Source organism: Motacilla alba, chromosome 2 (genome assembly GCF_015832195.1).
Source record: "Motacilla alba alba isolate MOTALB_02 chromosome 2, Motacilla_alba_V1.0_pri, whole genome shotgun sequence".
Classification (NCBI taxonomy): Eukaryota; Metazoa; Chordata; class Aves; order Passeriformes; family Motacillidae; genus Motacilla; species Motacilla alba.
The window spans coordinates 143,674,634-143,687,885 of NC_052017.1; the positions used below are offsets into that span (position 1 = coordinate 143,674,634).

At 37.5% G+C, this 13,252-nt stretch overlaps 1 protein-coding gene across 2 annotated transcripts; it reads right to left on the bottom strand.

Moving 5' to 3' along the window:
- Nucleotides 1-1,928: 1,928 nt before the first annotated feature.
- Nucleotides 1,929-12,155, bottom strand: TMEM71 (transmembrane protein 71). Of its 2 annotated transcripts, none has more exons than XM_038129219.1 (9): nt 11,947-12,150; nt 8,811-8,868; nt 7,536-7,745; nt 6,547-6,716; nt 5,859-6,038; nt 5,261-5,336; nt 4,708-4,757; nt 4,452-4,524; nt 1,929-3,261 (listed from the first exon to the last, which is right to left on the bottom strand). In XM_038129219.1, coding segments are annotated over exons 1-9 (831 nt in total). In that variant the 5' UTR covers nt 11,960-12,150; the 3' UTR covers nt 1,929-3,260. The 2 variants fall into 2 exon arrangements, with proteins under 2 accessions (XP_037985147.1, XP_037985146.1); XM_038129218.1 differs by lacking the exon at nt 1,929-3,261 and adding an exon at nt 3,272-3,791 and having other exon boundaries at nt 11,947-12,155.
- Nucleotides 12,156-13,252: the final 1,097 nt, after the last annotated feature.

Below are 13,252 nucleotides of genomic sequence, written 5' to 3' on the forward strand. Positions count from 1 at the left end.
GCACAAAAGTAGAATTCTCTGTACACTGGTGACTGAGAAGCTCTCAGAGTGTTTTTGTTTTTCTCTTGTGAAGAACAGGGGTTTTTGTGACTCAGGGCTAAATTGTTCAGGAAGACAGTAAGCAGCACTTTGGAGCATGTGTTTGCAACACACTGGTCCTTACCTGGTGGTCTGGCACACACAGGGCAGAGCTAGGTGCTGAAATGTGTTATTTGCTGTGTTCTTTATTTTCACACAGTTGTCGGGTTTTTTTTTTTTCTTTTTAAAATTATGTACCAAGAGTTTTCAGCAGCACAAGTCTGAAATCCTAGCATGAAGCAACGTACATGCCAGAGATAATGTAAAGAGCCACATTATAAACAGGACACTGGAGATGAGAAAGAAGAAAAAGTCACCTCTGGCATGCCTGTCCTGAAAAAATTCAGTTTACTATTCAGTTTAATACATTACAACTTTATTTGTTACATGTGTAAAACAACACAATATGTATTTCTATGTCATGACAAAAAAAGCTTTATAGCATTATTATTACAATGCTAGCATTTATAGCATTATTAATAGAGAAGTATTTTGAAGATGTCTTGACTTTGTCCATATATACAATGTATATACATATATATACATGTACATATATGCATGTAAGGTGCTCCAACCCCAGAAAACTGATATCCATGGACAAAGCTGTTGAAATGCTGCAGCTTAGAGTCTCAGCTCGTGTAAATCAGCTAGCTGATAACCACTCAGAATTTAAACCTATGTATTTTTATTAATTTCCTATTGAATTACTGTTTTTTCAAATATTTTTATTTTATTTTTCCATGGTGCTAGGTAATGTAGTCACCAGTATAAAACAGGGCTTTATGTTGCCCTAAAGTACCAAAAAACCCTGCCCCAAAGAGCACACAATCTGCAAGGCAGGACATGAACTCACAAATAAGAAATTCACCAAAATAAATGCAATTTCTAATAATAACATTCTTCATTTCTGAAAAACCCTCTCAAATACAAGGAGAAATGAGAATAGAAACAATTTTACTGATATAGAAATGCCAGAGATGGGGGGGGGGGGGGAAGCAGAGTGAGAAACCATAAAAAAGGAAACAATATAAATGAAGTAACAGTTGAGAAATTGTCCCAGGAGTTCCCTCACTCTAGATCAGAAAAATTCTAATTTACAGTTTGTATTTATTCATAGACAGATTATAGGAATTTATTGTAGACTTTTTTCAATCTCAATCAGATTTTTCTTTGATAGTTTACAGTGAACTAATGAGTTTATGGTGAACTCTTCTTTTCTAGTTTTCAGCATAGTTGCTTTGATGACTGCAGGGTAATTACAGTTTTAGACTTTTTTCTCAGAATGAGACTTAAATTTCCAGATTATTATTTCAAGAGATTACTTAAACCCTAAAAATCTTTATAATCCTTTACTTTTAAAATTATTTTAGTAATAATAAAACTTTTTATGATAGGCATAAAATAGATAAAGTATTTACATGTTTTACATAGTGATATTTACTCTCAGTTGTCTCTGTACTTTAAATAAAGAAGAGGAATTATTTAACACAATATCATTCAAGTGCATTACCTATAAGTAAATATGAGGATGAGTATTATAAAGACTGTTTTAGTTACATAATATATCAGTTATCACATGTACTCAGCCACTATACAAATCCATTTTCTTTGATAGCATGTTGTAACAAGAAATTAATACATAAAATATGGAATTACATCATTTTTATAAAAAATATTTCACAGGAATTACAAAACACTTTTCATTATCGAGATAAGATACTACAGATATAGCACTTCTTCATGGGATTTCTTTCAGGTAGTCACCAAGAACTAAGGCCTTACTTACATTTGACCAGAAGAAGAAAAAACCTAAAATTAATTGTGATTTGGAGGAAGAATACTATCAAATCTATTATTTTTTTTTCCCACAGGAGTGTGTAACCATGGCCATCCAGGAGTTGGATGCTGAAGAGCTGATGAAAATTAATTGGAAGAGGAGGAAAAATGAAAACTATCATTGAACTCATTTCAAAATGCACAGATGTAACAACTCTGCTTTTAAGTTTTTATGAAGTGCAAGAGACAAGCATGTTTTGAACTGTGGAAGGTCCTGTCTTGCAGTTACCTGTGTCACTCTGTGTTTACTTTAGTCCTGCCACACAACAAGTGCCAAGTTCTCTACTCCATCCTGTTGCACCTGCTTTGGTTAATACTTACAGTGGCTTTCAAAACCAGAGTGCACTTTGAAGCTCTGGTGTTTCAGCCCTTACATAAACAGTTCCACTGACTTTAACAAGTGCCATACATGGCGCTCCCAGCTTGGCACGCTGTGAGTAGGACATTTTGTCACCATAGGCAAAGTGATCAAATGCCTGCACTCCTCTCTAAAATGCTTTGTTCTCAGGAGTAACACCCTCTTTCTAAAAGCTGAAAGAAAGGTTTTCCAGGTTGTGTCTGCAGCTGTGCAGATGCCTTTAGATCTCAGAAGCTGAACTGCGCTCAACCAGGAAACTGATGAAGAAGGCTGTTCTATCTATACTATAAGGAACACAAACTTGGCACAGCTCCACTTGGTTCCTTCTTTTTATTTTTAACTGTACAAAGTAAAGACATAAAGGGAATAACAGAGCCAGGACTGGGATGACCAACTCCAAGTACAAATAAATCAGTGCTCTTCTTTTAAGGCTTTGAGCTGCAGCAAGGCTTAGAAATGCTTGATAAACAGGAACTGGAGTGTGAGCATGAGGAAAAAGAATAGGGAATAGAAGAATGTCTAAGTGCTTTTCAGATATTCTGGACCGAGTCATGTTGATACTGCTTCACTGCTTCAGTGGAATGCAACCAGCTCAGAGCAGCACAGACAGCACCTGGTCCTGCTGTTCAGTTCACACTTGGGAAAAGGAAGACTTGTTTTGCCTGTTACTGAAAAACATGTTTTCTCTGGGCTGAAGCACAGCAATTGTTAACAGCTTACACTATTTAGACTGCTGCCAGACAACAGAAAGAAAATATATAATCCAAATGCAATAAAAAAGGAGTTGTAGACATCGAAATGGAGTAATTCGCAGTGAAAACTGGCAAGGGTCCTGTAGCCAAACCTTCTTTTAATGAAAAGTCCATGGAACCTTTCTAGTATGTTTGGACCCTGTTCAGGGGTCCATAATAGGACTCATCCCAAAACTGTGAAATTTTTTCTAAACTTAAACATGAACTCACCAATTGTTCTTTATTTCTTATTATTCTCTGTGGGGAAAAAAAAAAAAAAAGAGAATACATTTCTGTATGTCTTGATTTAAATCACAGTTTCTTATAATTACTATATATTATCAGTAGGTCCTGTTTGCCAAATTCAGCTAAGCTGCAGGACTAATTGTTTGAGCAGGTGACTTCTCACTTGTGATGAGCATAAAAGAGGCATTTTCTGTATACCTGCTGCTGAGAAGTTCTCAGAGTGTGTTTTTCTCTTGTGAAGAACAGCTTTGTTATGACTCAGGGCTAAGCAATTCAGGAAGAGGGAAAGCAGCGTGTGCTGGGGCATGTGCTTGCAACACATGGTCCTGACCTGGTGGCTTTGGTAGAACCAGAGTTTTAGGGACTAGAGACATAGCAACAAACTGATACATCATCTGTCAGAAAGTGGGACTGTCATTGCACTGGGGCTGTCCAAGTTGTGCCTTGCTATTTCTGACTTCCAACATACCCAATTCAAAGGCTGAGGTCTGCCATATTGTCTTGGTGCCCTTGGTATACACTGATCTCCTGAACCCTGACAGCTTCAGAAACAAAAAAAGAACCTCTTGAGTTTCACTTTCAGCCCATAAAAATTCAGATGAGCCCAAACCTGTTAGTCCTAGAAGCATTTTGTATTTTAGACATTTAGAATTTTGTGGTGAAAAAAGATGAAAGAATGGTAATTCAGAAATCCAGCACATCCATACTTGCTTTCAGCATGAAGGCCTATGTGTGAGCTAATAGTGCATTGTGTTAGAGAGGCCAAATTATATCAATTCTGTAGTCCCTGGAAGTTGGTGATGTGGCAAGCATCACAATTAGCTGGTTTTATTTTTTCCAGTTAAAAAAAAAGGCTTGGTCTGGTGGCCTGGGAGTGGACTTCAGTGCACGGCTTGAAAGTGCACCTCTGGAATCTTAAATTACACTGCTTGGACTGTGTCTGCATCATGTTATGGCATATTAGGTTTACCTCCCTTTTCTGCTACAACATTTATTGCACGTTATGAAAAGGCAGGTTTTTGAATTAACAGAAAGTTTCTATGAATACGAATCAGTAACTGCAAAAGCCAAATGCCCCATCAGTAACTTCTGATCCCACCTTCTATCTTCTGACATGAAAACAACAGGAGGAATCTCCTTCCTCTTCTTATTATAAAATTTCTAAATTTCTCTATTCATCACATGACACTGGAACCACTTACCAAAACTTAGTTGTTTTGAAAAATGTATCAAGACTGAAGAAAGAGGACACAGCAGCATATTGGGACAAAAGAACTGTGAAATTAAAATGCAAAATGCTGTAATGGATTGAAGGCTACATTTGTCCCCATTTCACCAGACAGTGCTCTTATTAGGGTCAGTAAGACCCATGGATATACATCCAAGGATAGAATTTGTTCCTCAGATGTGACTTAGTAAAAATAAATTATGTTGGAAATAAAGAAATTCTATACTTACAAACTAAAATCATCAGCAACAAAATGGCAGACAGTCCTCCCAGAAAATATCTGAGAACATAACAATACCCAGAAAGGTTATAAAAAGCCAAGGGATGCATATTGGGTTAAAAGAGGTGAAGTCTGGGTGGGAGGAGGAGGAAGGGTTCTTGCAAATGAACCCTCTGAACTCTGGTAGGTGAACTGTAATTTGAAACTTTAAATTACGTAAACTATTGAAGATAATCTCCTGGAAAGAAAGACCTCGGCATTCAGACTGAGAGAAAAACCCACTTGGAAAGACATGGATCCATTTTGATTCTTCTCAGCCTGCCAAAACCCCTGTCAAAGCACACTTGGCAAAGTAACTTTCATATCTGCATACATATTTCTTATTTTTGTGCATATCTATATAGCTCAGATATTTGCCTGCACTGACTATCATGTGAAAATACATTTTCACAGTAAGATACACATAACTTTGAAAATGTGACCCTTAATGTAAGTTTTATTCACCAGCTGAAATGAAGGAAGCACTCATGTCAGAAACAGAAAATAAAAGAAATAAAAATTACCTTGTACATACTGAAATGATTAAACACATGATCAGTGCAACCATCTGAGAAACGACATTTTGCACTGTCCTGGATTCTAAAATAAAAATCAGGAAAATAATGGGTTTTAATGAAAGTAAATATTTTACAGGAGGTGTTTGCAAAGGCTACCTTCAGCCTGTGAGACCAGTCTCTTCAGTTGCTTTTAAAGAGAACTCGCCTTGAGTGATTCAAAGCAGAAACCTAATTTTCATGCTCTGGGTGTCTCTCAGGAGTCTTTTTCCCCCACAGCTACAGAAACATTGTGCCCTCCATGCTCTCAGAAAACAAGCCTTTCTGCATAATTGCCTGTTTTAGTTTTTGCTCCCATGCCCTTTCCTCCATTTTCCTCTTCACTCCTCTTTTCTTTTTTTTTTTTCTGAAAAAATGGGTGAGGGAAAGATGTTAGCAGACAGTAGTAATTTAATATAATTTTTAGGATTTTGTTATTTTTAATCATTCATTTAAAATATATGTTTTAGTAAGTAAATTCTATTCTGCAAGGGGCTAGATCCGTATTTTTAATGTATTTTCACTTCCCTCTAAAAATGAGGCATGCCAGAATAAGAACATAACATACCTGCATTGCTCCAGTTCTCTTCATTTGCATTTCTCATAAATGAAGAGCAGGATTTTGTAGCACAAAATGGTTCCTCAAAATGAAGAAACTCATCATCTTTGGTGAGAAATGCTCCATTAGATGCTGGAATTTGCCTTTGTGACACATGGTTATTATATTCAGAAGAAAAGTCTGAATCACCTACAAGAAATGCACATATAACTGAGATTGCACAAAAGTAGAGCTCTGAGACTTTGTATTAATGAATTTAGGAATTAATTACTGAATCACAGGAGAGGTTGCAAATTGTTATTGATAGGGAATTGGTGGGTTCAAATGTATGCAGGAGGAAATAGGCAGAGTAAAGGCAAAACTGCATAGGGCATAACAGATTAAGTTATTGAAAGAGCCAGGTGAAAGCAGACAGTGCCAGGTGTTAATCACACCAGAATAAACATTCCTGGTGATGACTTTGCATTCATATTCAGTCAAAAAATGACTTTTTGGCACAGAGATCTTTGCATACTCATACTCAATTTTAATGCCAGGAGCTTTATTTATCCCTTAGAATTCTGTAGTTCACTCTGTCCTTTACCTTCACACCTTGGCAGACAACATCTGCATAATGTCCAGAAAGAGATACCCAGTTCACACTGAACACAGACTGCAATGTTGTATCTTGATTACCAGGTACCTGATCAGGGCTTACCAATATCTCTGTGACTGGCTTCTAGTTTACTACATCCATCAGGACAAGGATCCTCTACATGGGAGAAATCCATCCTGCTGGGAATGGTGGAGCTGAGCCATGAGCTGGAGGCACTGAGACTGAACAAGCTGTCAAGAGAGCGTCGGATTTTCTTCCTTCGCCTGAATACACTGGAAAGAAATGTTGCCAAGAAATAGAGTTAATTATTCTTGTCGAGCAGGGACAGAGCTCTAAAGCTTGCAGGAACGACATGAAAGTAACAGGTTCTGGGTGCTCTCCCTACCCTGTTCTTGATCCTGGGCATGTCACCAGGAATGGCTGCTGCACACCACAATGTGTCAGAGAATGTATTAACAGCAGGGCTGATCATGCTGTTGTGATACTGGGTGCTGTGGTACCAAATGGTACCACAGCTACTGCACTCTGATAGTTCTGTGTTACCCTTGATTTTCACCCTGCTGTATCCTATTTGGGATAGTCTAAATCTATTGAATTCCAGGTTTTTTGAACTACATTTTATATACCTTTCTAAATTGTTGTTCTTCTGAATCATGAGATGTTTTTCCTTGAGTAAGAATTCCAGGACCAGACCTTTTTATTTATATATATGTGCATGTGTGTTTTAGACAAAGATATATATATATATATATATATATATATACATACACACGTTTTTTTCTTAGTCCTTATCAGAGTAACACCCCATTGGCTGCATCTCTCTCCTTTTCATTTATGGGACACAACTTCAATTATAGCAACAACTCTGCACTTAAGAGTTTTTAGGTAGTAAGATGTGACTGAAAATCAGGTCATTTCATTCACTGCACTCTCTAAAGCAATTGACATATTCCAAATCAGAAGTAATGCTGGTCTTATGCCAAGCAAAATGTAGACAGACACAAAGACACCTCCAGATACACATCTAGATAAGGCCAGAGATGTGGAGGCAATCGCCAACATGGAGTAAAATCTGCACATAGTTCACTTACCGAACTAAATTCTCTTTATATGTAACACTGGTGAGGGATGGTGCCAGTGTTATGTTGCCCTCTTCATCAGACAGAAAACTGTCTTCTGGCAGAACATAATAACCATTAGAAAGCAGTCGAGGGCTGCGGCGGCATGTAGGAAGGGAGCCTGTCAGAGGATCTGTGGAGCACTCATAGGCAGGATCATCATCCAAAAAGGCACAAGCACAACTGAAAAGGAGAAATGAAAGCCTCTAATTTAGAGAAGGTCTGGACAGAGCAAACCCATGATTTAATAGTAATAAATTTACATTTCAAGCTGGTGGGGACTGGTAATGACGTAGATTTAAAACACGTGGTTATGATGATATTACTCTGTACTAAGGGTTTCAGGCAGCTGACATGTGCATCACATATTCCAGAGCTCCAGATTACAGGAGGGATACATGCCAGGGGAGCATTTCCTGAAGCATGGAGTCAGCTTGAGCTCAAAAGTACTCGGTGTGTTTCTGTGGCAGAGCTCTTGGCCAAGGAGTCCTGCTGGACCTACACTGATCTGGAGCCATCAGAGGCATTCCAGTATTTGGCTTCTCTGAGTTCCTCCACATGGCACAATCTGGGTACCCCTGAGCCAGGCAGGATTTACTTGCTTTTTTATAAACTAGCCTTAATTGATGAAGATTTAAGGGTACATGACTTCTAATTCTCACAAATCCTAAAATGCCATGCAGCTGGAACAACATAGGATAAAGCCCACACATTGTGATAGTTCCATCCAGCACTGAAACACAATTGACTTTGGGATTAAATACAGCACAGAAAAATATACTCTCTGGTGTTTAAAGTAGAAGGGAGTAGTGACAGAGGTGAAAGGATCTAAAAGTTGTAGACATTGTACTTTAGTTTGACTAAAATTTAATTTATGGTTATACCTTTCCCCTTAACCCCTATGAGTTCCAAATTGCCAAGCAGTGACATCATGGAAAGAAAGGAAGACACCAGATTGATGTAGTGTCTGGCCTGTGCTTCAGTAAGAGGTTTAACTACCCCATATGGCATGTCACAGATAGATACCATAATTTCAGTGTAGGGAAAAGCAGATGGAAAAGAGATACTCCAAAACCCTGTAATTGCAAAGCCAGTGTTTCCAACCTCCACAGCAGTACTTCTGAACTTCCATTTAGGGCAGTAATTAAATTATTATCAGAACTACATTTCTCAGTGCCCCAAAAAGAATTTTACAAAATCTATGCCAAAATAAAAATAAAATTTAGCAAGTGTAACTTTCCTTAATACCTTGGAAAAATATGTCTTGAGAGGCTGTGTCTATGCTCTTCATTAAATGGTGTTGAACCTGCAGAGGCAAAGGTGAAATAAGAAGGAATTTTTCTCTTATTCACTGACAGGTAGCTTGTGCATACCAGAAAGATAATAAATAAAAAAGCTAAAAATGAAAAGAAAATTTAGGGAAGAATTAGAGGAGACAAAACATATGAAAGAATCAGGGAAAGACTTAGTGTTTATTGGAAACTCATCTCAACCAGGACAACACAGGATCAGAGCCAACAGAAATCAGATACTTGTATGTTGCCCAGATAACAGACTTGAGAGAAATAATTATGGATATAAGTGCAATAACTGCAGTAATTTTAAGGTGTTTTACCAGGAATCTGCTTCATGCCAAAGCTAGAACCTGAACTGGCACTAGATACAGAGTAGAATGGAAAGGCCACCATTACCCCAACATTATATTTTCAGATGAAAATTGCAGACATAGCACAATGAGCACAGGGATTGCTACAGTGACAAATATTTGACAGTAATATTGTGGCAGGAGACTAAGGAAATAGGATTTGTCTGGATTACCATGGCTCAAGCGTGCAAAGTGCTGCTGGATGTTCTGCACCTGACAGAATCAATCTTACAAAATATGAGCAAGGCCTATGCATAGGGAGAATTTATGTCTATTATACCATAAAAAGATAAAAGATATGATCTTTCCCTATATTACCTTGTCTCTCTTGAATCTTTAGAGCTTCAGACCTACAACACTGTTAGCAAATGCCCACTGTTCACCTCTGAGAGGAGATAGGGCTAAGAGAATTTTGTATTTTTATGTTCAGTTATGAGCCGAGGCAAAGAAAAGACATGAAGGTCAGGGTTTCCACTTTGGTAATCTTGTTTAACCTCCTTGGGAGCTCAATTGTCAGTCACAGACAGGGTGTGAGGGCTGACTCAGCCTTGGGACTAGGCAAGGTGATGAAAGAAGAGAAGTAAAATCTTCAGGGTATTTTTTACCAATCAGTCCCATTACCCTGGCCCTATACATACTGCTTCTCCTACCATTTGGAAAAAAACAAATCACTTAACTGTGAACAAATTACGCTGTAATGGCCACAGAAATAACCTGAGGAGGAGAAAATGGAAAGAATTTGAGGGAAGGTACAGAGAGATCAAGAAGCATCAGTCAGAATGCCACAGAGCAAGTTATACAAATAGTGGGACCAGTGGTGTATTTCATAGTTTGACCTGTATTAGAGCTATTTTTAACATACAACCATCTCCTGAAATAATTTCTCTTATTTTAGGCAAAATCATGATTCTTAAATGTGTAAAAAATCTTACATTCAAAACCAAGAAATGCATCCAGATCTAGAAGAAGATACAGGAAGGACTCAACAAGCAGTTTGTAGATTGGATATAAAATAAAACCAGCAAAATCCTAAGTCTTATCGGTCAAAAAATATCCCCTCCACAAAGTACTTATTTTTATTAAAACTCTGACAAATGAATCCAAATTTATTTGCTCCTGGAGTTGATGCAATATGTGATGTTCCATACATCTTGAAAAGGACTGTTTCATACACCTTAGGATAACAGGGAATATAAATTATCTGTAAAAGATTTTAAAAAGAAATGGAAGCATGTTTTATTTTGTCTTGTTTGAAAATCAGGATGTGTAAAATAGTATCAGCAATATCGATCACAATATTAATTATAATGTATTCTCACTTAGGCAAAAGTAACTGATTCTAGGGCAAATTTGTTTGAGAAGGATATATAGAAGTACATGTCAGGATCAGTTATATCTATCACAACTCTTTAATAATCTGAGAGTGAAACTTCCCAGCAACTGAAACTCACAGCACAGCTATATTGCACGCAATTCTTTCAGTTATGAAAATAAAAAGTAGCAATGTCTAAAAAATAATAACTTTTAGGAGTGGCAGCTTTCCTATGGGGTGGTGCTTTCACTAGAAAGTGTTGACACATACTGATCACAGTGGCAGAAGAAACCACAGTCCTTCCGTTCCTCATTTGAATTCTCTCGTAACTTTGCAAGGTATGTCTCTGCAGGATGTTTATTTGCCACCCTCCAGAGAAATAAAATTTAAGATAAAATAGAGTATATTCATCTATTTATAAAGGAAAGTGAGCAATACACATACGCAGATATACTACTGGGGAGGGGAGGCATTTCCCTCTTTTCAAGAACAGTTAATAAGCAGCTGTAACTTGCTTTTAAACTATTTTAAGTAACGATAATATCAAGCTTCTGTGAGCAGTCATGGAACAGGCAGTCCAACAGATATTTTTGCTGCCCGTGCTCAGGAAGATTTTTGGCTCATGCATAATGAAGAAAGTTCTTGAAAATAATTCAATCAATGATGGAGAAAACATGGAAACATTATGTTGTAGACAATGCTGCACAGTGTTCTGCTTTCATTTAATATTCAGTCCTATTTCTGTGCTATTAATAGCGTGAGAAGCTATAGTAATGACATAATAAAACAAAGCTTCTCGACCACCACTGTGCAATGGAGCAGTGGTATTGTGTCTGTAATCCACAAATGAGCCATCAACAAAGTACGTCTAAACTGTGGCATGAGAAAAAGCCAACAGCTCTATGAAATCTCACTAAAAGCAAATCTGAGGTGAATGTGGCAACATTTTATGTCAAGAATCCAAACAAAAATTGAAGGCAACAACCCCCCCCCGGATTTCAAAACACACAAAAGTTCATGTTGTAATATAAACAAAAAGTCATTGTGCAAACCAGCCAGTTTTAACTACCTTTCCCTCCAAAAATCAAATTAGTGTTTAAGCCAATGATGCCTTCAGTGTACAATCTAAATATTTACATTAGTACCTTCCAAAATATAGTGCTAACTATTCAAATAGCTGAAACCCAGGCAACCAGTTTTATTCTATTTTATCTACCCAACACAAGTGTCTACAATGAGTTTTATTTGTTCACACGTATCAGTTGCTTTTGAAGAGTGGCTTTGTCTTTTCTCCCTGCAGGTAATGGTAGCAACATTCACAAAACTGCAAAACTTCCTGAAGAGCAGCGCAGAAATGAATCCAAAGCTTAGCTATTCATCAGCTGACATACACATTAAGAGATAAATAAGTCTAAAATCCTTCAAACCTGGAAAATCCATTTCACAATTAACACATGCGTGCAAAAAATTTTGTCTTCATCAGCTGGAGAGTCCGTGGGACGGCGGGTGGAGGCTGTTGCTTGAGCAGCTTCCTGGGAGAGCTCAGCCCTGGCTCTTCGCAAGGGCAGGTCTAGCAAGTCCCCTGTTTCCTTTCGAAAACAGCCCGTGCAATCAGCGGCACAGAGCCCGAGTGAGGTCACGTTTCCTGTAAAGTAGCCTCACATCAGAGGCATTCGTTCTGAAGAGCAAACCGAAGATAAAGATTAGCCCATGAACGCTCCTGCCGGCTGTTGCGAAAGAGAAGAACCACTACAAATAACGTCTCGCCCCAGTGATCGTACACAGAACAAAGACAGAACATTTTCTCATCGGTGACACGGTTTTGTTTCAGATTTGCTTTTCTACCTCACACAGAAAACTTTCAAGTTGTGTATACAAATCATTCCATTTGTTGAAATACTTGTGAGCCTGACAGACTTTGATGTAAGAAAATGATCCAGTTACCAAAAAAAAAAAAAAAAAACAAAAAAACAAAAAAACCAAAAAACCAAAAAACCAAAACATTTTGCAAAAGCACTATTGTACAGAAGATACATTTGGTCAGAGTTCAGAGCTACGTTTTTCACAGCTGAAAACATTACTGCAAATATAAGCCATGCAATGTTAATCTATTTTCTTCCATGGAAAGAAGAAAGGAATAAAGCCTATTTGTAAACATAGTCATTGTTGCATGCTAAATGTTTCATAGTGTGTAAGGCATCCATTCATCATACTCTAAAGTATAAAAAAATGAAGTCAAATCCACATAAGAGAAATGGAGCCTGAATAAGATATCCTGGCAATCAAAGGATTTGGCTACAGAACCATTACATACAAAAGTAATATAAATCAGTTGCTTGACGCTGAATTGTACAGCCTTAGGGGCTAACACTTCATCTCCAAATAGATAAAATGATCTAGTAGTTTTCTTTCCTGATGCCTGTATGTATCACTGACAAAAAAAATGAAACTATAAATCTAGTAAAATATGATTGATTTGATGATAGTTTGTGGGTTTTTTTCCCCTTGGAGAAGGAAAAATACTTCCACTGATAAAAAGAATATAAAAACCTCACCTCCCTGAAAAGGAAACAAAAATAGGAATTAGGCAATTGGGATGTTGCAAAAGTTCTTCTGTTTGCGAGTTAAACTAAAATGAACATTTTATGATCCTTTCACTCAAACATGAAAATAGGGACATAGTCCATCTTCACATCAGTTCTTTTAATTTAGTGGAATTATGTCAATGAGGAA

Excerpts from the sequence above, each read along its gene's own strand:
- TMEM71 (XM_038129218.1), bottom strand. Across the intron at positions 5,337-5,858 it reads AGAGAACTGGAGCAATGCAG|AATCCAGGACAGTGCAAAAT; the intron begins GTATGTTATGTT and ends TTTTTATTTTAG. Across the intron at positions 4,525-4,707 it reads GTTGCTGATGATTTTAGTTT|TTCTTTTGTCCCAATATGCT; the intron begins GTAAGTATAGAA and ends TTAATTTCACAG.